Source organism: Polypterus senegalus, chromosome 15 (genome assembly GCF_016835505.1).
Source record: "Polypterus senegalus isolate Bchr_013 chromosome 15, ASM1683550v1, whole genome shotgun sequence".
Taxonomy (NCBI): Eukaryota; Metazoa; Chordata; class Cladistia; order Polypteriformes; family Polypteridae; genus Polypterus; species Polypterus senegalus.
This window is the reverse complement of record NC_053168.1, coordinates 116,254,800-116,281,818: the sequence shown is the minus strand read 5'-3', so window position 1 is coordinate 116,281,818 and position 27,019 is coordinate 116,254,800. Positions and strand designations below refer to the sequence as shown.

Below are 27,019 nucleotides of genomic sequence, written 5' to 3'. Positions count from 1 at the left end.
CATTTTTACAATAATAACCACAACTGCAATTTATCTGAAAACAGTCATAAAATATGTTCGCTTCCCTTTTATTTAATAACAGCAATAATCAATGTCAAGAGTGAAATGGATAAAGCATATTAAGTGCTCTTCAAGAAGCAAACCAAACTCTCAACACACACTTATTTAGCTATATGAACTCAAGATACAAAAACTACTGTTGAATTTCTCTTACAAAAATCTTTTCACATTTTCTACATAGTGAAATAGCATGTCTCAACCAAACAGTAGCAGTTGTCTATTTTGTTGGTGCAAAATCACACTATATAGGTCAGTGCGGAATTGATGCAAAGACAATGTTTCAATGTACTCTTACTGTAAATTATGAAATATCATAAAACAAATAAGCTACAGACACCGAAGAAGGTGTGACAGCTTAGATGGCATGTTCAAAAAGGTCATTCTAGAAAACACAAGGCATTATTTATATGAGGCAAAAATATACAATAAATAAATTATTGCTTTGATATTTTTTAACACAAGGTGGATTTGCCTCTTGGTTTATTTATTTGGTTTATTTTCCATTGCATGGAACAAGTACATTCAGATTTTGCACATCCTTCTAAGTTAGAAGACACAAACGTGCATTGAGGGGATCTCAATGAGCTATATAAGGTCAGAATTTTAAATTGAGGGGTGGTGCACATGATTAGCATCCTGCTTAAACTTTTGCTTCATCTGATTTTTACTAAGTGGGCTCTATGGTTGATTGGCCACCACAGAAGCAAAGTTACAAACTAGGCGTTATGCTCATAGAATGATGACTCTGTTAAGCACAAAAATGTAAATAGGAACCAAACTTGAAATAATCAACTCTGAAGTCCCAAATTCCACCCTGAATTTGAACTTTCATGAAAATGTCCCTCATCGTAAAACTTCCATTCATTTTCTGTATCAGCTTTCTCCTGGTCACTTTTAAGTCTTTCCTGGCATTTATAAGAAGAACAAAGAAACCATATATGGAAGCGGACATCAGTTTATCACATGAGACTTTGACAAAGAACACTCAATCACACCAGGTCACGTCAGGTTAAAAGACTAGAAGGAAGCTAGAGTCTCCAGGGAAAACCTACATAAACATGAGGAAAACATTACAGGGTTGTCCTATAACAATTTTTACAATCAATATGAGAATAATATTTGAAATCTTGAAACCTCGTTTGGGTGGTTTAGCACAATTTTATTCTTACTTCCTTAAAGCCAAGAAACTCCAGTCATTGCCAACATAAGGACAAAGTGAAAGGCGTGATACACATTCTGTGTTGCAAACAACAATTATGCTCCTTGTATGCCAGAGTCAGAAAATACTTCTTGCCAGTTTTTAATGTTGACACATTAAGAGCTGTAGGATCTGATTAGGACCTCAATTGCCATTTTCACCAATCAAGTCAACATTCCCTTTTTCCTTTCTGTGAGATTTTTAAGTATTACATATGCAAAAACAATGATCTCTTGCGATGATTTTTATAATCAACATAAAAAACACAAATAAAAATGCTGTTTAAATCTAGGTGGAATTGAACAATTTTAGATTTACGGTATAGCTTTGTTTTACATGAAGCAATCCCGTGTTTGCTGTCCTTAATGTTGGCATGATAGGCTGTGCAGACATAACTCCACTGCAGATGGCAAAGGTTTCACTCTTAAAAAACAGTGAGGGGCTGTGCAGTAGTTTAGATCATCTTTCATGATTTTAACTAGAAGAATCACGTGTGTCTTAGTATGTACTAAGTACAGTAATCCCTCGCTATATCGCGCTTTGACTTTCGCGGTTTCGCTCTATCGCGGATTTTATATGAAAGCATAACTAAATATATAACGCGGATTTTTCGCTGCTTCGCGGGTTCTGCGGACAATGTGTCTTTTTACTTCCTGTACATGCTTCCTCAGTTGGTTTGCCCAGCAGATTTCATACAAGGGACGCTATTGGCGGATGACTGAGAAGCTAACCAATCAGAGCACGCAGTTAAGTTCCTGCTTGCTGACTGCAGTGTTAACCAGGAAGTCTCATCTCGCTCATTCAGCATCAACGTGTTTCGCTGTGTAAAGAGTTGTGCTCTTTTGTGTTTATCTTTGTACATAGTCAAGCCCTTCATTATGGCTCCAAAACGATCTTCTACTGTTTCAGGGGCCGTGCTCAAGCGCAAACGGAAGATGTTAACGATTGCCGAAAAGGTAAACGTTTTGGATTTGTTGAAGGCTACGATTCTTTTTATTTAAAAAGTAGGAAAGGAATATAAGATCTACGGCCGCAGTGTCCTTTTAAGCAGGGTGCAAAACAAGTTGTAAGTGGATGTAATAAGGCAGTAGTCTGGATGGAATCTGCTTTAGGGATTTGGATTGAAGACTGCCGGAAGAAGAACAACGGCAGTGCTACACAATCGCCTGAAGTGGCTCCTTTAAGGGCTGTAATGCTCTCCTTTGTTGTGCAGTAAAATAAAACTCATTGTTATCGGACAAGTCATCGTGTCATTGTTGGTGAGTAACCATAATTAATTTTCTACTTACAGTACTTAGTACATGTACGTATGTTTAGTGTCACTGTACACACATTTACTGTATACTATTTTTGTTGCATTGTACGTATTTATTGCTGGTGGCATGTCTATCGTAATGGCTGTAACATGTGATATCGGAGACACTCAATATCTTTAAAATAATATTTAGGTTTTACTGTATATAAACAGTGTGTTTATATACATAATTTCAATAAATCTTACCTAATATCTAAGAGAATACAAAGGGATTATGCTGTATAACTGTGTGGGGAATATTTATAAACAGTGTGGGAGAGTTTATAAGGGCTTAAAATATATAAAAATAACCATAGAAACATATGGTTTCTACTTCGCGGATTTTCACCTATCGCGGGGGGGTCTGGAACGCAACCCCCGCGATCGAGGAGGGATTACTGTATTCCAAAAGAAGAAATTTGACTGCAGATAGAAAATGAGACGGGGGCATTTAGGAAATTTATATTTCCAATAGCAAAATGACAACACAAATTTATTGAAGTTACCAGCAATGCGGCTAACTGGCATGTAAAAAAATAAAGGCTTTAAACAGCAACTTACCAACATTTTAAAGTGTGAGTTCATCTATTTTTAAATTGTTTCTCATGGACCCAAGGTCAAAAAATGTTTACATCAATTATTACAGTGCTCTTGGTTGCTTTGTAAAATGTAGGTGTTATTTAAAATTAAGTTTTCTGATAAAGCTGTAGCTACAATTTCTTCACCTGTACAAAGATCAAAGATATATGGCCCAGTTTATGTAAGTAGAAACGGAAGATATAATTATGTAAAGGTACAGCCAAAGGGATCATGATCACATACATAGTGGTGTTAAGGAGTGCACCAATATAGTGCAGTTATTCAAATTGAGAAAGTGAGACATTTATTAATCTTTAACATTGTGTAAGGTTTCTGATTTCTTTTAGGGTTAGGGTTAGAAGAAAAAGAATGGGACGACACGCCAAAGCGCAACTGCCACGCCTATAGAGGACTGCTTGTCCATTGCCGAGGCAACCACAGGTTTGCAGCGCAGTAGCATAGTGCTGTGGAAACAACTACGAGCCGATTTAAATCGTGCTAAACGCGCCTGTAGCTGATGGGTGATGGAACATTATAAATGCAGGGGACAGTATAACTTGGCCACTGAGCAGGCCCCAAATATGCCTGTTTCTTGTGTCTGTGTATAGGAGAGTTGCAGATCCTGCTGCAATAAATAACCCTGCTGTTCCTGTTTCAAGTGGAATAAAGCTAGTTTTGCTAAAGTACTGAGACTCAGCCTTGTGTTTTGGGGTGCAAGACAGTAACTCATGTGTCACAATTGGTTCTTTATATTAAATTACAAGACATTCCAGAAGTTTTCAACATTTGTCATATGTCACCCAAATGGGTCTCTCTCTCCCAACTGTCCTTTATCAAATTCACACCTTTACTTTACTTTTCTATATATACTGGATCATCCAGAAACACCCAAAACACCTTTTTTACTTTTGAAAGGTATTTAACAAGTATTGGGTAGCTTTTTAAGAAGGAGATGAATTAGTTTTCCTGACCTTGTTTGTTTGATAAGACTTTATTTTTATTTATTTTGAACTATTTTAACTTAAGTGGCAACATGCAAATTAGTGCTCAGGTGGAACATCATTTGAAACCATGTCAAAAAAAAGAAAATAATTAATGAAAGCAACAAAATGTGTGGATTTCAGATTCAGATTGCAGGGAACAAGAATCTTGGACAGGATGTCAGTTCATCACAAAACACACTCTTGCAAACAGCTACACCTGTTCATACCAATTTTAAGTCATGGGTTAATTGAACACACATGTTTGGGAATTCGGAGGAAACCAAAGAATCCAGAATAAAGACATAAGGAAAACATTCAAACTCCACAGAGTCAACGAACAAGCCAGGATCCAGACCTGGTGTCCTGGAGCTGTAAGTCACCACTTTGACACTCTTTTTAATGGCCCTAAATATGACAGATTTTGCCCGATACGAAGCTTGGTCGGAGACCCATATGATACTGATATGATATTTTGATACATTCAAACTTTTTTAAAATCATAAATTGATTTCTGATTTTAAAACTGGTTGGAAAGAAAGTTGTGGCCACAGTGTTCACACAAAAGTAAAATTGGGAAAAGCTAAGATATGCTGGGCAACATTTTATGTTCTAACTCTTACCCTCTAGGGGGCACTGCTCCTCCAGAAAATGACCATTCTTCATCTCGCCATTCATCAAGGCCTATGGAAAAGGAAAAACGAAAAATATTTAAGAAAATGTGCCTAGTTTAAGCCACAGACTTTGTGAAAACAAACAGTTCAGGCATAAGCATTTCCTACTTTGAAAAATCCTAAGATGTGAGAACTGGGAACTGGTCCCGCTGAACACTTTGAACATCTGCACAGCTATTGTGTTTCACTGTCTGGGTCAGAAGATTTCAATGATCGCCAGACCTTTTATGTCGGGTCCAAATTTTCAGAAACATTTCATGTTCAGAAAAGCCATATGCCTTCCATCTCCCTGCTTCTTGAAAATAACTGTTGCCACTTTTGGCTGCTATCCCTTAGTACGATATGCTCCATTATTTCAGGGCTGAAGGTGACTAGTTGAACATTTTTTTCTTGATATCTCAGGGAAGCAAACATCAGCAGACGATTACCAATACTCATTAAACTTCCTTCAGTTTGATCAACTCTCAGTTTGCCAGATACCCAATCAACATGTTTCACACGTCTTCCCATCCGTGATTTTCAGAAAGTTCAAAGGCTACAGCTGCTGCAGTTTCCTAAGATTTAGACAGTCATATCAAAGAAGACAACATTTTATTTGCATTACCAAGTACATTTCCATTATGGCTGGATTCTTATTAAATATTACTGCATTAAATTTGCCAAATGAGAGAATCAGTGATTATATTACATTCTGACCTATCACGGACTATCCTAAGCAGGGGTGATGCAAGAGTTTGGGATTTCAATAAAGAGTTCACACGTTTATCTAATACAAATCCAGTCATAACTGTATATAAGAGTAATGTGGCTAACAGCTGAGTGCAGCTATTTTGACCAGTATAATAACTGAAGCTGTCCTGTAATGTTTTTCTGACAAAGTATCAGGAGCACTTAAAAGCAAAAAAAAAATTGTATGACATCAGACTCTTTTGTGGGGCTATCATGTGACAAAAAGACAGGTGGAAAGCGCAGTTAAATATGCAGGCAAACAGACAAGAGTTCAAGCAGTAAAGCATGCAATACAAAAATGAGGAAATTCCATGCACTGGAACTTGTTGTGAAAGGTGCTATATATAAAGATTGGACTGATTCTACTCATTACTGCTTAAGTACAGACCTCCTCTTTTAATGCTTAATTTGAGAAATTAAATAGGTGCAGCCCCTATATCCACATATGAAACATATAGAATGTGCTGACATAAAGCTTTTCTGGCTTTAATTTTGTACAGACAAATCCCACTAACGGCATCCTAAGCAAACAGCCCTGCAAGACCTTTCATTAACTTCTGAAAATGTCCTGAAGCACTTGGGACAAATCTTCACCTTGAAATGATTTCTAATACACTCAAATGCCGTAATCCAACCACTATGGCAAAAAAACTTACTGTTGCACATTTTGTTACAATACCCTGAGTAATTCAGTTGAGAAAAGTGCTCATTTAAAACAGGCTTACCTTCATTGTTTGACACTACTGACTCTTCCCTTCCCTTACATTAACATAAGACTATCCCAGTTCATTTTGTTGAATCACATGTCATGTCTGTGATGTTAAGACGTATTTGGCAACAATCATGTGCAAATTTCAATATTGCCATCTGTTTTGCTTATTTAGCACTTGATTTAGGTGGCACAGTGGTAGCACTGCTGCCTCATGGTGATCACGGGTTCACATTCTAGGTTTTCCTTCTGTGGAAAAAAGCACTTTGAGTAGTGAGAAAAGCACTATATAAATATAAAGAGCTATTTATTATTAAAGTAAAACAAGAATGTAGGCAGTACCAAGTCGCTCCCCAAACTATGTTGACACTATAAGATCTTAGACTGGCTCTCTTCTCCACACAATGCATCTGGCAGACTCACCCAGGTTTAGTTCCACTAAATAGTCACTTCTATTCAGCTATATGACTCTCTAATTGAGTCACACTGAGAAAAGAGATAAGTTATCTCCTATGCCATACATCCTATGTTACATGCATGAGGTTATTGAAACATCCAAAGTCCTCAATGACATCACTCTTAGGTTTCTGCATAGCACAAATATTCTACCCCATTTATTTAACTATTTATTTAAATATAATATTATTATATTTATTTAACACTGCAGATTATTTTTTATGCCACATACTTACATTTCAATTGGTTGCAGTGTTAACACACATACAACAATCCAGCCCAAGCTGAAAAAAGCCAATGAAAGGTGTGAGTAGATAGATAGATAGATAGATAGATAGATAGATAGACATGCTTAGACGACTGTATACTATTGACTACTAAAGGCTCCAAAGTTTTGTTGCACTTCTAAATTCCAGTTGCTTAAAGACAACCTAAAACACCATCCTTTTAATTCCTAATCCGTTTATCCATTTTACAGTAATTGTAACAGGTTACTGTAGGAACTGACACTAGACAGGACCCACACATTTACACACTATTAATGGGGAAACCTGGACTTTCCAATTAACCTAATATTCCCATATGTTTTTGGGACTTGGCAGGAAAACCAGAGTACAAAGAGAAAAACACACAATCTTCACACAATGCCCAGGCTAGGATTCAAACCTGGGACTCTAGGGCTTTGAGACAGCAGAGCTAATTACAACACCACTTAGCATCCTGCGAATAAAAATTCCTATGGGTAATTGGAAGGCCTCTCTCTGGCCTCTCTATTAAGCAGGAGTTTGTAAAGAATTTGACGTTATCTGAATACTTCTGTCACACAAATATCCGCTGCATCCCACCATTTCCTGTAACAATTAATAAAAACTGATCTATGTAGTAAAGCGGGAATGTCCTAATCTGTGTCACAGAGAACATATCTTGATCTCCCTCTGATCATTCCTTCCATAATCAAATAGGGCCAAATTCTCTGCGAGAGAAGTCAAAAAAGGTTTTTCCAAAGCAGACTTGAAGACTAAAGTTAACAATAAAGGTTTGTGCATGATGGGCATGTATGAGATGTTTTCACTATGCAAAATTACAGGATTCTTTAGATTGCATTCTAATTTGTCAACATTGGCACATTACATTCAGAAAGAGCAATTTCATATTTTTGGTTGCATAGCATCAGTACTCTTCAGCAAAGTATTTAGGGCTTCTTTCCAGTAAAAAACAGAAACATTTTTCTTCTCACATGTGGACACTGGTGTAGAACTCCACTGTGCTATGTTTTTCATTAGCTGAAGGAGCCAGTAGGAAATGCAAAATCTGTGTGCCTCATGCAGAGCTGAACTTCAATTACTTACATACATCATGAATAACTTTGAGAGGCTGATCCTGAAAAGTTTCAGACCCCTGGTTACAGAATATCTTGATCTTCAGCTGTTTGCCTATCAGGCACATATAGGTATGGAGGGTGCTTCTTGTTGTTGGTGTTGGAGGGTGCTCTGATCTACATGCTCCACAGAACCTTCTCCCACTTGAATAAAATCGGCACCACAGTCAGGATAATGTTCTTTGATTTTTCTATTCTCTTTACCACCATTCTGCCTCATCGACTGGGGAAAAAGCACCAGGCTATACATCTTGATGCCCCCACAATCCCGTGGATCATGGGCTACCTAACCAAAAGGTAGCAATGTATGAGGCTGAAGGACTGTGTGTCAGAAATGGTGGTGTGTAATACTGGAGCACATCAGGGGACTGTCCTCCCTCCCTTCATGTTTACTCTCCATACAATGGACTTCCATTACAATATATGCCATCTACTGAAATTCTCAGATGACTCCTCCATTATATGCTGCATTAATAATGGAAACGAGTCAGACAGGAGTTTGTCTTGTGGTGTAGGAAGAACCCCCTGCAGCTCAACACCAGCAAGATAAAAGAGTTGGTGGTTGTCTTCTGGTGTGCCAAAGAGCCTTTGAGATCAGTCACCATTCAGGGAGAGATTCAGGAAGTGGTGCAGAGGTATAAGTAACTTGGTGGTTCACATAAACAGCAAACTGCACTGGTCTGCAACACAGTGTTGCTGTACAAGGAGGGCCAAAGCAGACTATGCTTCCAGAAGAAACTCAGTCCTTTTGATGTATGCAGCAAGCTGCTGCAAATTTTTTATTAGTCCTTATTAGCCAGTGTATTGTTCAACACTATGGTCTCCTGGGGAACACACAATGCCTGATCAAAATTACCAGGAAAGCCTGCTCTATCACAAGGCCAACCCTGGACACACTGGAAGCTGTTGTGGAAAAGATGATGATAGCAAAATTGAATGCCATCTTGAAAAATCCCCACCATCCCCTTGAGGAGGTGCTGTCATTACCTAAGAAGTACCTCTGGGGATTTTTTTTTTTTTGCCTGCTGCTATCGGGCAGTTCAATGCTCCCTCCAAATATCCTCGACTAAATGATTATACACTTTTAAGTTTATTTTGCTATTTCTGAAAAATATACATTTATGTATTCCTTCTTTATCTATCTGTCTGTTTGTTGAGTGACTGTATTATTTTCATTGTTTTTTATGTTTTTGCTACTGTATGCATCCATGTTCTCCTTGGGAATAATGAAGTGTATCTAATTGAACCTAATCTAATCTAAAGTTCAGCACCAAGTCCACAAGTGTTAAGAGTTTGCACAAAACTGACTGTGCACACTGCAATCCTCACAAAGTGTTTGGACACAAACCACAAATTAACATTGCACAACTGAAGTGTATTTAATGAACCACTTTTAAACAAACACATTCACAGTGGTCCACATAACTAAAAGTGATATTATGTGTTCTAGTCTGTGGCAACATACAAAGAATCACAGATGCAAGACACAAAACAAATTATGTGTAACACTGTTAATCAATCAAAAGCATTACTGTTTTGGTGTTGCATCGGTCCACTGATTTTTAGCTGTTCAAAAACAATGTCAGTGGGGTTTCTTACTCACAAAATGTACATTGTTCTCATGTGCATCTTAAAGCATATAGGCACTCTGCATACTTATTTTGCGTGTTCATTTTCTTTTGGGAGTCAGCATTTTCTGCATTCAGCCTTAAACATTTTTCTTCAGCTGAGAAGGACAATACACTTAAACTGTAATAAAGTTCTATGAGCAAAAAGGAAAAAATAAAAACTCTTAAAAACTTCAGTGGAGATGAAGAGTATCACAGGATGGTTGTGTTGTTTTCCCCTGTGGTGAATGGCCAGCCGTTTATCCCAGCCAATATCCCCACGCTGCCAGGTGGAGCCCTCCCTGCAATATGGAGGTACCCCGAAGACCAGCAGGGCACCCTGCTGGATGCCATGGGGGTCACTAGGAGACGCTGCAGAGGGGAACAACGGTTATTTACCCTACGCCATGGAAGTATGTCCAAGTCACACGGACAAGGGGAATGATGTGCTTCCGGGGTGAAGAAAAGGACTTTTTACCTGACCTGGAAGTGATACAAGATCACATGGACTGGGGATTGGGAACACTTCCGGGTCAGGGAATATAAAAGGATTGTGGGAGCTCCCAGATGGCGAGCTGAGCTGGGTGGAAGGGTGGCAACGCGTCTGGGAGTTACTGTATTAATTGTGATTGTTTATGAGTATTGTGGAGGAGAGGGTGCTTTGTGCACTGTGGCAATTTAATAAAGTCGATTATTGGACTTTTACCTGGTGTCTGGAGTCGTGGGCAGGGGTTCAAGGGAGCGATAGCGCCCCCTATCTGTCACACCCCTTAAATATGGAAATTTCACAACCACTGAGAACTTGCTTTCAATAAATTGTGCTTGTTTAGCAAGAGTAAGACAACATGACAAAAATCCGAAAATTTTATATTTTTGTTAGAAAATAACACATTAAGAGTATGTCTAAATAATACTAACAGGTTCTTTATGCCATAATGGAAACAAATCAAATAAATACATTTAAATACTTCTAACATGAATTATTTAACCGTCAGTTATTGTTCAGTCTTGCCTGCTTAGACCTATTAGGACTGTCAAAGACTAAATGAATCCTAACTATCTGCATATGTACAAATATCTGCATAATAAATTACCAAATATATTTTACTCCAAATAAGTTATCCAGCCTTTCATAATTTCCTCTGACATATAGTACACTTTAATACAAATACTCACCAGTATCACCATCTTGTCACACTCACTGTGTATTCAAGTCTTGTAACTAGCCAGAATGTGCAGTGTTTGATCATTAATAATATGCTTACAACATTTACCTGAATATTTTGAAATTAGCACAACTTTGACAAGAACAAGCTAATTCAGCAAAATAAATGGGCCTGTCCTTTTCATCTAGGTTCTCTAAAATTGCCATCAAGTCAATATCTAAAGGTGCTTAATGTCCTATTCTCTACCATACTACTTTTTCATATATGGAAAGAATGGTAAAAAAGCAGATTGTCAATTTTTTCTTCTTGCCCACTTCTTATCAAATTGTATCAATAGTTAATTGTACTCAAATCTTTGCCACATACTTTCCACATTGCATTGACTATGTAATCACAAGTAGCTCGGAATTTACTTTTGGTGGTTGTTTTTTATTTAGTTTTGAAAGCACTCTTTTAAATTACAATGACCAGCACTTCCGCTTGCCGTATGTAGAAGCTCAATGGGAGCACTACATAAACACTTCCAGGTAGCTCACTCTCTCTTTTGTTAGAAATGCTAATCTACACACTCTTAGCCCATAATCTTCCATGCCTGTCTTCAGCGAGACAACGGGGTGGGGGAGAATTGAGGCTCCTCTGTTCTCTGCTGTGTTGTGTCATGTTATTATCTGTAGCCAGAGACCAGCAAAGCTAGCGTCTCACTCAGTCTGAGGTAAGCGGCGTCTCCTGCAAGCAGCTGTCATTAATCAAGACTCTCAGTGGGAGAGCTGCCGTCCGCCTTGGCTTTTCTTTTCTTTTCTTGCATTTGCTTTCATTCTGATGACCTTTACAACAGAAATGGGAGGAGGACAGCAGGGGGCAAGCTAGCAAAACCACCAACTGGGATAAATACTTCCCCCAACTTAAAAATGTTCTTCACTCTCTTCTGCTGCTCCTCTTTTCACTTACGGCTCTGAAGAGATAAAGAAAGTGAGCCTCAGTGCCTAACCTAGGCAATAATGAGCTTCAAGCTATTGTGATTATAAGCAGAGAACCAGTAGCCACAGGAATGAATGAGGGTAAGAAATATTATAAGAAGCACAACACGAGAAAAGACACCTCATGGCTTTAGGGCAGTAACAGCAACCAAACTAGGAAAGAAGGTATAATAATCTAACAGTCTGAACATCACCAACATCAGCACAACACTATCTGTGTCTGGATAGTAGGCTGATAAGATTTTTGAAATGCTTGCCTATTTTACAGTAGTAAGCTGAGAGGCTTACCAGAGATAAGGGCTGGAAGTGTTATGATTTTACTAATCTGCCTACCTCAGCAACAAATATTCATAAGACTTTTGCACAGTCCAGGGGCAAGGATTGTTCAGAAGAAGAGTGAAACGGGAAAATAACTGGTTTTATGATTACAGTAGAAAGAGAAATGACTTTCGAAAACCTGCTTTTTCCTGCCATGGCCTGGCAGTGATGTGGCTATTATGGGCATTTTCAGTTACAGATTTTATTATGGGGATATTTTCAAAATCAGGGAGTTACCTTGATTACCTTATTAGAGAGTTGACTTCTCCAGTTTTAACAGACAGCATGAACACCAGGATTGACATTCCTTTAACAGGTTATCTGTATGTGACTATGAGTGAGGGCAGCATTGTTTTACAGCTCCAAATCATTCAATGTGGGTTAATATACAAACAATGCATTATTGCCTTTAGCAAACATATTACAGCTTTTCATTGATGTTTGCGCACTTCAAAGTACTTTTTATATCCTCAAGCCAGATTTCATGGCAAACCTGGCTTGGACATACAGTATACAGCAAAGAAGCAAGGAGAAAAGGATTGCATCCAAGGTATATTATGAAGGTTTGTAATGTTTGTTGTTCTAACAGCTTTATGTGAATCACTTTGTTTGATTGTGAATGTATGTTAAGTAGGCATTACAACGTCACTTCACTTGGCTAGCTGGACTGTGAACGGCGTCATCCTGTATAATAATCACATCAAAATGATACAGAGGGCTGGGTTCATATTCCAGATTACTTCTGCTGTTATGCACCTAAAATCTGGAGTAGTTTACCGCTAAAAATTTGCCAGGCTATGGAGGAGCATTTTAAAAAACTGCTAAAAACCCATTATTTTAATATGGCCTTCTTACAGTTTCATTTGTGTAACCCTGATATTCTGTATATGCATTTAATTATCATTTTTTCACGGCTCCGCAATCCATACTAACCCCTACTTTCTCTACTGTTCTTTTACCGGTTTTCTGTGGTGATGATCTGCGCCACCACCACCTGATCAAAGCACCATGTAGTCCTTACATTGATGGATTGACGGCCAGATGTCCACGTAACCATCATCATCTTATTCTTCCACGTGAAGCCTGAAAACCATGAAGACTGATTGAGATCACTGATGTTAGGGAGAATGCCCAGTGGGGGCTGGGTGGTCTCGTGGCTTTGGAACCCCTGCAGATTTTGTTTTTTCTCCTGCCATCTGGAGTTTTTTTTTTTCTGTCCTCCCAGGCCATTGGATGTTTTTCTTTCTTCATCGTGTACAGCACTTTGAGCTACATCATTTGTATGAAAATGTGCTATAGAAATAAATGTTGTTGGTGCTGTAAATCATCATGCTGATGATGCATGTTGTGAAGGCACTATACCAATAAAGAGTGCCTGGCTGAAGAGATCATATTTGTTTATTGCTAGCAAGTCAAGAATCCACAGACTTTTTTATATACACAAGTTTCTGATTTCAGAAACACAGAAAACTGTGTGTGAGGAGGAGGAGGTGGTGAACAAAAGGCCTGGCTGTTGCATTTTGCAGAATCAACTAGGGATTTCAGATTTTCCTTTTTTGTTTTCTTTGCCACCACTTCTCAAATGTTTCCGATTTTTTTCTGCACAAAATGTGCACACACACCCTTTCAAACTTAATGCTTTTCCTGCTATTCTAGTTCTCTAGACTAGACTGCTGCAATTATTGTACTGTTTTACTGCAATTGTGCTTTTTTTTGAAGATTATGTTCAACTTCCATATTCTGATTTCATTTTTAAAATTTTTTACAATATATTAAATTTCTAGCAACCAGAACTCTTTCCAAAGAACATTGCTACTTGTAAGGAATGCTCTTGAGCCAGAAAGACTGCAGGACCTTTATGAATGCAACAAGAATTCCCTTCAGCTCTGAAAGCATTTTCTCTTAACTCTTTCTGACTCGAGCCCCAATAATGCACCAGGGACACCTTGATATTTGTGACTGTAAAGTTGTAACTTTTCACATTAAATAGATAGATAGATAGATAGATAGATAGATAGATAGATAGATGAAAAGCACTATATGATAGATAGATAGATAGATAGATAGATAGATAGATAGATAGATAGATAGATAGATAGATAGATAGATAGATAGATAGATAGATGAAAAGCACTATATAATAGATAGATAGATAGATAGATAGATAGATAGATAGATAGATAGATAGATAGATAGATAGATAGATAGATAGATGAAAAGCACTATATGATAGATAGATAGATAGATAGATAGATAGATAAGACTTTATTGTCTGTGCCCCAAAGTTACCACCAAGTTGTTTTTTATTTCTTCTGATTCAGTATAAACACAGCTTTCTAGTTATCTCAGTTATAGATGACCCTGTATAATATTCAATTTATGAAAACAGTTTGCAGAAAGACATAAAATTTGAAAACAGAAATGATAGTTTACATTTTCATTATAAATATAATGAAAATGCATAGAATGAATGAATTAAAAAAATATATATATTTTGCTAATTGAAAGCTGGATGCCTACTTTTGTGGCCAACCTTTGCAATGTTTTGGGGAAAGTATTTATTGATAACGCTGTCATAGAGTGCTTTAAGCCTTCCAATTCTGTACAAATTATGCTTTCAATTCATAGTAGGGTCTACGTAAAATAGAAAATAGTGACAATAAAAACAAAAAAGGAAAATAATGAAAACAAAACCTTCTTGAACTGAAAACAGATACCGTGAGTTGGTGCAGTACTTTTTTGTGCCAGTATATATAGTGTATGCCTACTACATGTAGCACTGTCCTTTACTGTTAAATTAGGAAACACAAAGAGCTTTATATCACATATCATATTAATGTCTAGCATCATTCTTTACAAAAGCAGACCCCCAGGGGCACAATAAAGGATAACGACTCACCAAGCAGAATATGATACCAAACATCAACCCTATGACTGGCACAGCTCTGCGTACCTAACACTGGCAAAATCTAAGCAAGTGAACAGGTAAGGAGAGGTAAGCTTTCTGGCATGGGGGACACTGGTACCAACTCAAATGTTTGACTTGCATCTGGATGGTTGAAAAACATTAATTATTCCATTTTTTGACAGGCTAATAAACATTGTTAAGCTAAAAACACCTATGGATGACTGATAAAGACATCCATCAACAATGACTGATCGAGACAGCCATGCTGACAATGGTCATAAGAAGGACTATTAAACTAAAAGGCATCTTATATCACTGAAAAGCTTAGGATGTTTGCTTTAATGAGAAATCTTTATACAGTATATGATGTTGATCGATAATACATTAAGCTGATAATAAATTTACAGCCATGCAAACAGGGACAGTAACTGCAACAGAGACTGCCCTAAGTCTGTGACCATTTTGCATGTTTGAAACATCTTGATACAAAAAAAATGTGTGTGTCTATAAAGCAATCTACTGCAAGAAAAATAGTGGCTATACTTTAGAACTTATTTTTATTTCCAATGATACGGCGAATAGACATGTCATTTGAATCAGTGGGTTTAGTACTTTTTCTTGATAAAGCAAATATAAAAGTTAAAATACAGCTGTGTCAGCATGCTGGGTCAGATAGGGTTAACCCTTTCTGATATAACCTTATTACATGACCCATTTAAACCTGTTTATATGCGTCATTAAGTATCTATTTTATTACAATGCTTTGAAATAAATAATAAAGAAGGGAAGAGCTAAGAGGCACAAATCTGTTCTGGCCCACAAAACATATGGATAAAGTTCTCAGAAAAGGAAAAAATCTACAATGTAATAAAGATTTGTCTTTTTGTCTTGGAAAAATCAAAGCACTAATAAGCCATATAATTAAATACCAAGCTTCATTATCTGCTAGGTCTGGCTTCTAACCATAATGAATGACAGAATGAATGAAAAAAATGGAAAAGAAAAGTCTTTAAGAAGATATTGCAAGTATGCATTTTATAATAGATTTATTTCAGCTATTTTGCATTAAAATACAAAAAATGGGTAAAAAGAAGCTGCTATGGAATAACATAAGTGAGAAATGGCAGACACTCTGTAATCACAGGGTGTCATGTTTCAGTGGTGCTGGGAGTTGGGCACAAATAAAATTGTGTTTCCTGATTCAAGAAAAACAAAGTATTGTATCTCCTGAATCAGTAAGAAAAAAAAAAAACAATAAGCCTAAGAATGCCCTTTAATGGATAATACCACTATCAATAACAATCGAAGGCAAGATAAGCCATACCACCAAGCCACTTTATTTATGGATGCCATTAAATGCAAATTGCCTGTGGCGTAAGACTGGAAAGATTGTCAACTTTAAAATGAAAATAATTTGTATTACCTAAAAACAGATTTATGATAAATAAAACTAACAATAAATGTGCTACAACTTACTTCCGTGACTTTACCACAACATAAATTTTGTCAAAACAATGCTGCGCATTCACAAAGGTAACATGTCATACTAACCAATACTTTCCTTTTTCTTAAAAGTGATCTTTGATAAATAAAGCTTAGAAGAGATGTGTGAACTATAAAGTAATCCATTGCCAAGGTGACTGGGCCTATATTAAATAACAGGGACTTTATCGTGTAGACGGGTCATAGAGGTATACGTGGTATGCTATTTGGAACCGCAGAGTCAACACCTTTCTGAGGCACACGATGCATCTGATTTCTGATAAATGTAAATATGTAAATTAAGATAAGCAATCAGAGCACCTGCTGGTATGTGATACATGAATCCATTCACATATGAGCCAAACACATTGTGGAAGACTGCCGGCTTCCCAGGCCGGTCCGCACCCCCAGGCCGACAGGAGGAGCTCTCCCGACAGCGGGATCGTGCCCCGAGGTCCAGCAGGGCCTTATGGACTCTGTGGTGTTTATACACAGCCCTGCTGGATACCTTGGGGGCCACCAGGAGTCGCTGTGGGGGGACTTATGGGCTCTGTTGTGCCTTATGACCCGGGAGTACGTCACGGTCACGTGACAGGAAGGTATGGCGTGCTCCCGGGTTGAAGTAATAGACTGATTGCCCTGACCCGGAAGGAATAAGGAACTGTGGACTGCTGGGACAGGAACACCTCCGGGTCAGGGGCTATAAAAGGACCGTGCCTCAGTCCAGACACTGAGCTGTGCTGGGTGGGAGAGGAGCAAAGTGTCTGGGCGAGGAGGAGAGGTTATTGTGTGTATTTGAAGAGATTTGTGAGGAGTGTGGAAGGTGCTTGGTGCACTGAAAGAAAATAAAAGAGTCTTGGACTGTTACCTGGTCTCCGGAGTTGTACCTGAGGGTTCAAGGGTGCACTACTGCCCCCTACTGCCACAACATGCATTACTTAATACTCAAATAGATAAAAGATAATTATTGAAAATGTGTATTTAATAAATTGCTTTACATAACAAGCCTCATATCAGATTATTTTTCAAAGCAATCAAGAAAATAAAGGAGTAGCTTATTCCTCTTGTTGCACCTATGAGAGACTCACAACATTGGCAAAGTAATTAAACTGAAAGATATGAAGCCTACTGGATATGCCATGTTCTTTCCTAGTGTACCTGGGCTTGAAGCAGAAATCAGTTTTATTGCAAAAAACATAGATGAAGCAGACATTCAATATACACATCAATGCTTAACCAAGGGCGGCACGGTGGCGCAGTGGTAGCGCTGCTGCCTCGCAGTTAGGAGACCTGGGTTCGCTTCCTGGGTCCTCCCTGCATGGAGTTTGCATGTTCTCCCCGTGTCTGCGTGGGTTTCCTCCGGGCGCTCCGGTTTCCTCCCACAATCCAAAGACATGCAGGTTAGGTGGATTGGCGATTCTAAATTGGCTCCAGTGTGTGCTTGGTTTGTTTGTGTGTGTCCTGCGGTGGGTTGGTACCCTGCCCAGGATTGGTTCGTGCCCTGTGTTGGCTGGGATTGGCTCCAGCGGACCCCCGTGACCCTGTGTTCGGATTCAGTGGGTTAGGAGATGGATGCTTAACCAGGATTTTCCTCTCTGTGGTGGAAGATTTTGACATGTTTCTCAAAAGCATTTTGCGTGTCAAGAATCACCTATTAAGATGTGTTTATTCTCTTCTTTTTATTTGTCCCATTCTGCAAGCACACAGAAACGTAAGGGAAAGAAGGAACAGTCACTGGGAGTGATTTAATACAGTTTCAAGAGGGACGCTTTCAAAAACCAGACAAACCTCAAATAAGCTTAAAATTACCCTAGAACGCCAAATTCAATGTTAAATCCAAGTAGAAAACAGGCCTGCAAATGAAACAGCTTTTTTTTTTTTCATTATGATATGTCTGTGTCCAGATTTCACGAAGTTAAAAGCAGATGTTCATAGGGTATGGAACATGAATATAAACCAAAGTTCAAAGTTTTAGTTACTAAATTTAAAAAAAAAAAAGTTTTTGTGACCATATGTTTTTACAACTGACAGAATTCAATGTATTTGTTGGGGGGAAAAATAAAGACTTAAAAAGAAAAGTAAACATTCTGCTAATAACTGACAATGGGAGGTAACACCATAGCTGTGGGAGCTTATCTATCCATCAATTTTCTAAGCTCCTTTTTTTTCCCCGGTCAGGCTGGCAGGGAGCCAAAGTGATCTCAGTAGCAACAGACATGAGGCCGGGACCAGCCCTGCAGGGTGTGCTAGTTCATCACTGGGCACATTCTCTCACTCCAGGCCAATTTAGAGTCACCAATCAACATGACACTTCTCTGGACTAAGGGGAAGAAACCAGAATCTACAAAAGAAACCCATACAAACTTGGGAAGACCTTTCATTTAAACATTTTATGACACCATTTACAGCTGTTGGCATGACAATTCAAATGATATACTGTCTGTCAAATTTTATGTTTGTCTAGATGATTACTGTAGCTATTAAATCCTGGTTATGTTGTTAACCATCTATCATTTTGTTGTCTTTTCAGTGTTCGAGGCACCAATTCTACCTTCAGACAAGTGACCCCTCCAAGACCTCACAAGAGATTAGAGAAATGGCACTACCACAAAGATTAATTATCTACTGGATAGAGACCTTTTATATAACGCAAGTGACATCCGAGATATTTTCCTGGGAAGCTTCTTATTGTGCTTGTAAATTGCCCAGGAAGAAGCAGGATATAATCTTCACAGTTTACACCACAATTGAGTTTTGTTTTCCTCCCCCTTTTTCACCCACTGCCTTTAAATATATCAAATATTTGACAAATATCATATTCTGTTTTATTGTTTAAATATCTCCTTGTAAACCTGTAAGCTCTGGAAAGTCAAAAAATCCTAGACTTATGGCAAGGTGTATTTTTCTTCCAAAAAAGTTGGTAGTTTCTTGTTTATTCAAAATTACAATCATGTTTATTTATTAATAACCTTTCCTATTTTAAATAAAATGTGAAACTATACAAATTATAAGCTAAAATGTCCCAGCTTTGGACAGCTAAAATGTGCCAAAAGAATTAAAAAAATCATTTTGCAAATTGTAAAATAAAAAAAAAGGCTACATTCAAAAAGAATTGCCTAAATAATCTATTTACTTGTGTAATCTGTAAGGCATGATGTCAAATCAAGGAAAAAAGATAATCACACAAAACTATTGCTTTTTGTACAGAAAATGAGTGTATTATGGACAAGCATTTCAAATAATTTATAATGGCATTTTCTCTAAATTATTGTAATTTGTACTTTCCCAACTCTAATTAAATGATTATGAAAATTGCAGATTTGATAAATTTAGTCAACTTCATTCCATTTTGGCTTTTCTTTTTTAAAATATGCAAGACAATTTTTCATGCGTTCATGTTTTTGTCACATTACAGCTATACAGTATATTGTAGAACAACAAATAATGCTCAGTATCAGATAATTTAATCAATAAATTGTCTACTACAGGAAAAATTTTACAACATAATCGCTCCATTTACATCTTTAACTATTCCCTCTAAATCCAGAGAACCTTCTAATGCAACTGTTAGTCAAAATGTAAAATAGATAAATACAATAAATAAAATGTTCAAAAAACAGTGATCAGAAATAGCACTTAAAAAATGTGGATTTTTATTTTAACAAAGGTAAGATTTTCTAAATTGATATGTGCTTTCTTTTTTAAATTGCACACTTAACTTAAAATACTTTTAAACACCTTATAATCATAGGTATTGTCACAGTAGGTATCTTATTATGTCCTCTGGTAAACCTTTTATTAATATGTATTTTGCATTTTTTTAAATAATTATTAAAATCTTAATAACTTTAATTGTACTAATCTCATTCTCCAAAGGAGTTTAGTAGGATGAATTTTAACCTGCACTAGAAATGAACACATTATGCAATAGCATTTGAATGAAAAGATCTTTGATTTGACGAGATCTGCTTGTAACTATTTTAATAAAACATAACCGCGCAGTAATAAATTTGTTTTAAAAATAACAGTGTTCATCAAAAAGACAATTTCAATCAAGCAGAATGGAGGTAACGGTGTTAGATTAAATCAGTTATGAAAAGGTTTCATGTTGTATAGTAAAAGGACACCACTGACCAGAATGCTGTGTTTCTGGGGTCAAAGTTTAAACTATAAACTAAGAGGATAAGAGTGTTGTAGTATGCAGAAAGTCCAGCTAAGTGCAAAGAAAGTGGTGCACATTACCAGCAAGCTTGTAGATGCATTAAATTACTCCAGTTGAGCATAAAAGACAAGTCAAATGCTGGAAAAGACAGTGGACACTCTTGACCTGTCCTTAGACTCAAATAAACTCCTAGGATGCCAACGTTTTTATAATTATGAAGCAAAGAAGGTAGGATGCCACCATGGTCCTTTCCTATCTAAGTATTAGACAAGGTCTCACTTCCTGCATGATTCTGTTTTAAACTTCCTGCTCTTCTTTCTATTGTCTTTTGAATCCTTGTAAAATCTTACTTTTGACACCAATTTTACTGACTAGTAAGAATCTTTAGGCACCAGGCTGAGATAATTTCCAAAGTAAACCCCTGAAGCATTTCCAGTGGCACAAACACCCTGTGGTAGTCCTGATACAGTCCTCTTTGAGCTCACTCAGGCAATCCTGTTACCCCAGGCCCCTCCATACACATAAACAGTGCCGGATTTAGACTTGATAAGGCCCTAAGCTATTTGAGACATGGGGCCCTTTATAAGTATATATGACAATTGCTCACTCGGACAATTTGTTTTGGGGGCCCCCAAGAAGGCGGGGGCCCTAAGCTATAGCTTGTGTAGCTTATACGTAAATCCTGCACTGCACATAAAGGGTCAGAAAACCCTAAGTAGGTCTGTCTCTGATAACAACCAGCAGAGGTCCACATACTGTATAATACAGAGGTCCTTCTTGTTGTTCTGTAACACTCTTTGTCTTTCCACTAAATTACATATTAGTCCCAAATGCCCATTTTTGTCCCCTGCTGTAAAGAGATGTGTGCCATTTTCTGTAAATATGAGACCTACTTCTCCTGACAGTAGTCCCACTATATTATTTGCATGATAACGTGTCATTCTCTATTAAGCTTGATTTCACCTTATTGCCAGAATCCCGGTAAAGTCCTAACACTGTTATCTAGTGCCCCTTCACCTTGCAGACATCGCACAACAATACTTAAGAAGACCCTGACAAATTCCTTCTCCCAGGGTATCAGCATGGTGTTTTGACAACAGGTCTGTCTTAATCTTTGACCACTTGGAAGTTACTGGTTTTCCTTGCAACATGCATACAGTAGAAACAAGCATTTCATGTGTCTGCTGTTTCCACATGATTATATTTCACTCTTATCTTTATGTTCATTATATAATTTACTTGGCTCTGGACGCTGTTATTACTACTACAGGGAAAAATTCTACCGTAAGTCTAAACTATCACAGACCTCTGCCTTTTGTCATTTCCCTCTACAATCCAAAATGGGGTACACAGGCTTTGAAAATGGATGAGTAATTGATAATGGGTAACAGAGATAACGTCACAAGCAGCATTAATCTTTTCAATCTGCTTTTCAACTTTTTGAATCTTGTCATTACGTTTTAACATTTTTAAAAACTTCCTCTTAATGACTTTGGAGATTCACCCCAATAAGAAGTGTTAATGGGTCTTAGCTCTTGCTGGCAATACATAAAGAGCCAGGATCATTTACTTGATATTTTAAGTTCTTCAAAATTCTAATAAATACTCCCATTTTGCCTAATTTCTGGTAATTACCCTGTCATTTCTCTCTAATCTTCTTGTCAAAGGTTAGTGTATCCAAATGTATTTTGCAAAGTGCATTATGATGCTGCTGTGTGTGAAAAATCCATTTCAAATAAAATAAAAGCAGTGACTAACAAAGAGTAGCAGGGCATAATAATGGATTTATATCAATTTTCACCTGAGAACTGTTTCAAATGTGGAATGCATGTTACAAATAATTAGAGACAGAAGTCTGTATAAAATAATTTACAAGAGAATTAAAATAAGATAAAGAAAAGGATTCTCATGCATTCAAAGAAAGGTCTTCTAGGATCTAGGAGGTGAAACAGAAACACCAGATTACCTTTGACAGAGAAAAGTGACCAGTGTGATCATTTTGTGATCTCTCTGATCAATAAAGCTTTTATAAAAAAAGGGAAACTCAGACAAGAATCCTATTTACAATTTTGCAGGTAAAAGCAAACATTTAAAATAAACTTTTCATATCAGTGGTACACAGCACATGTAAATGAAGAGTTGGATGATTTGTTTTCCTCAAAGTGGCTACAAAATTTTCTGTCACCTATAACTGTCCCCAGCCTTAAATGTTTAGGCACTGCTGAAATGCAGATGCACTAGGATGGATGTGAGTATATATTTTTTCATCTTTATAAAAACTCTTAAGTGGAAATATCAAAACTGAGAAGGAAGTTAAAAAAAAAAACACATTTCTATATCTGAACCTGTTATTAGTGATATGAACACCTAACATAGGCTGGATCTGAACAATGATAAGTTTAGATGAAGTGGTCAAAATTTATACTTTATCCATATTACAATTATTAGAAATATTACATCTATTATTAGCACAAGAGCAGGAGTTTTTAGAAGTAATCAGTGACTGTTTTTAACACAGCATATTAAAGCACCAATACGGAGTGAAGCTTGTCTGGAATTAGTATTTTGTAATAATTAAGATAGAATTGAGGGTGTAGAGCTGATTAAACCATTAGAGTCAAGTGACCATAATATAATGCAATTCTCAGTATTTTGTAAGAGCGTAGATGAAAAGACTAAAATTGTTAAAATGAACTTTGGTAGGGCAACTTTTGACCACAAACTCTAAGGAGGATACATTGGTATAAGCTTTTAAGTGTGGAGACAGTCGAGGAGCACTGGAAGAGGTTTTAAAATGTTTTACATGTAATGCAGGACAGATATATACCTAAATTCAGAATTAATAGGACATTTAAAAAAAACACCACAGTTGATTAACAAAGATTTATAAAAGAAGCTGCAAAGGAAGAAAACTGCTTTATAAGGCATATAAGACTAATTACTGCAAAGTGAATTATAGAGCGTATGAGAACATGAGGGCAACCATTAAGAAGGATTTCAGGGAGGCTAAAAGACAGTTGGAGAGGAATATAGCAGATAAGAAGACCCTAAGAGATTCTTTCAGTATTTTAGTAGTAAAAGAACAATCAAGGAGGAGGTGAAGTGCATCAGAAACAGTAAACGGGAATTAAAAGATACAGACAATGAAGATACGGATGCCCTAAACGTATATTTTTCTGAGGTCTTCACAAGTGAGCAAGTGGATAACCTCCCAGAGGTAAACGGGACTACTAAGGAGGTACTGAGGGATTTGGAAATTGTAGAGGGAGAAGTACTGCTCAGATTAAATATTCTGAAATCAAACAAATCGCCAGGACCAGATAATATTTACCCTCAAGCTCTTAAGGAGGCTAGCGAGTACATATATAAACTCTTGACAAATATTTTTAGGAAGTCACTGCACACTGGAGAGATTCTGAAGGACTGGAAAATAGCAAATATTATCCCATTATATAAAAAGGGTGACAGGGCAAATCCAAGAAACTATAGGCCAGTTAGCTTAACATGCATCACAGGAAAATTAATGGAAGGAATTATTAAGGATAAGATTGAGAAACACCTGGCAAGGACAAGAGTTATTAGGAGCAGTCAGCGTGGGGTCAGAAGAGAGAGGTCATGTTTTACTAACATGCTGGAATTTTATGAGGAGACAACAAAAGGATATGATGAAAGTGGAACATATGAGACTATTCATCTTCACTTTCAGAAAGCATTTGATAAAGTGCCACATGAGAGGTTGGGCATCAAGTTAAAAGAAGTGGGTGTTCAGGGTGATGTTTTTAGATGGTCGCAGAATTGGCTCAGACACAGGAAGCAGAAGGTGATGGTGCAAGAAACCTCATCAGAATTAGCTGAGGTTAAGAGTGGTGCTCCAAAGGGTTCAGTGCTATTTTTAATATATATAAATGACTTAGACAGGAATATCAGTAACAAGCTGGTTAAGTTTGCAGATTATACCAAGATAGATGGATAAGCAGATAATCTGGATAGCATACAGGCTTGGGCAGATTTGTGGCAGATGAAATTTAATGTTAGTAAATGTAAAGTATTACACATAGGAAGTTAAAAAAATTTGGTTTGAATACACAATGGGCGGTCAGAAAATCAAGACTAGACCTTATGAGAAGGATTTAGGAGTCATAGTGGACTCTAAGCTATCGACTTCCCAATAGTGTTCAGAAGCCATTAAGAAGGCAAACAGAATGTTAGGTTATATAGCACGATGTGTGGAGTACAAGTTACAGGAGGTTCTGCTCAAGCTTTATAATGTACTGGTGAGGCCACATCTTGAATATTGAGTGCAGTTTTGATCTCCAGGCTACAAAAACGACATAGCAGAAATGTCCAGAGAAGAGCGACTAGGCTGATTCCAGGGCTACAGGGGTTGAATTATGATGAAAGATTAAAATATCTGAGCCTAAACAGTTTTAGCAAAAGAAGATTAAGTGGTGACATGATTAAGTGTTTAAAGTTATGAAGGGAATTAGTACAGTGGTTCGAGACTGTTATTTTAAAATGAGTTCATCAAGAACACGGGGACACAGTTGGAAACTTGTTAAGAGTAAATTTTGCACAAACATTAGGAAATTTTTTTTTACACAAAGAATGATAGACACTTGGAATAAGAGAACAAGTACTGTGGTAGACAGTAAGACTTTAGGGACTTTCAAAACTTGACTTCATGATTCTTTGGAAGAAATATATGGATGGGACCTACAAGCCTTGTTGGGCTGAATTGCCCGTTCTTGTCTAGATTGTTTTAATGTTCAATAAAAAAATATACATATTTTCCAATTTTTTCATATTCTTAACGCAATCATTGAAAATAGTAATATAGGTAAAGGCCTGGTGAAATCAAGTCATTTATTGTTTCCATTTCAATTATAAAATTACAGAAAATGAAATCAGACGAAACTGTCTTATTCTTGATCATGCGATAATACTTTCAGGTTTTCCTGGTTCTGTTATGCCCAATATGGAGTCATAATTATTGTTGACTAGCAGAATACCCGCACTTCGCAGCGAAGAAGTAGTGTGTTAAAGAAGTTATGAAAAAGAAAAGGAAAAATTTAACAATATATATATAGCAAAATACCCGCGCATGGCAGTGGAGAAGTAAAAAGAAAAGGAAACATTTTAATAATAAGGTAACATGATTGACATTGTAATTGTTTTGTCATTGTCATGAGTGTTGCTGGCATGTATATATATATATATATATATAGCAGAATACCCGCGCTTTGCAGCGGAGAAGTAGTGTGTAAAAGAAGTTATGAAAAAGAAAAGGAAAAATTTTAAAAATAACGTAACATGAGTGTTAATGTAATTGTTTTGTCATTGATATGAGTGTTGTTGTCATATCTATATATATCTATATATATCTATATCTATATCTATATCTATATATATATATATATATATATATATATATATAGCAAAATACCAGCTTGGCAGGGAGAAGTAAAAGAAAAGGAAACATTTTAATAACGTATCATGATTGACAATGTAATTGTTTTGTCATTGTCATGAGTGTTGCTGGCATATATATATATACTGTATATATATATATATATATATATATATATATATACACATACATGTGTACATATATACACAGACACATATACCATGGGGTGCCAAACAGGCAAATACATTGATTTTCTGAATATATAAAGTCGGCGTCAGAATATATATAAGTCAAAACTTTAATATATAAAGTCATTCCCGAATATATAAAGTGAAAACTTGAATATATAAAGTCATTCCCAAATATATAAAGTCAAAACTTGAATATATAAAGTCAGCGTCGGTATATATAAAGTTAAACTTGTTTCTGAATATATAAAGTCATTGCTGGAATATATAAAGTCAAAACCTTAATATATAAAGTCTAGTTAGATTTAGTCATCATTGCATAACTATTTCTTTACCATAGAAATTTAAAGACTAAATTCAACTTCCATTCCTACCAAAGATATTTCTGGGGATTAAATAGAATCTACTTATATCCAAATTCGAGCTATTGAGCCGTCGCCTGCCTGCCTGAATAAGTCACACTCGCTTCGCTCTTACTTTTTTACGTTACGTTCATTTAATCATGGCTAGTGGCGGAAAAATTATAAAATGGAAGGAGGATTACACTGAGTATGGCTTTACCAAAACAATTATTGATGGCGAATCGATTATTCATAAAGATTCAATTGGTGATCTGTTTTTCTTTGTTAACCTCATATTTTTTCATACTTCTTCTCAAACCAATTGGGTGCGAGGGTAAAATGAATCGGGAAACGCTGATCATGCATGTACCAGGAAATCATGCATTGACAGAAGTTCCCCTTTGCT

The 27,019-nt window shown here is 36.8% G+C and overlaps 1 protein-coding gene across 1 annotated transcript in view; it reads right to left on the bottom strand.

The window, feature by feature from the left end:
* The window catches only part of nkd2b (NKD inhibitor of WNT signaling pathway 2b), a 140,068-nt gene that overhangs the window by 20,500 nt on the left and 92,549 nt on the right, over nucleotides 1-27,019 (bottom strand). Inside the window, exon 4 of the mRNA XM_039736711.1 lies at nucleotides 4,735-4,795. Within this exon, the coding sequence (XP_039592645.1) occupies nucleotides 4,735-4,795 (61 nt within the window). The remainder of the gene's footprint in view (nucleotides 1-4,734; nucleotides 4,796-27,019) is intronic.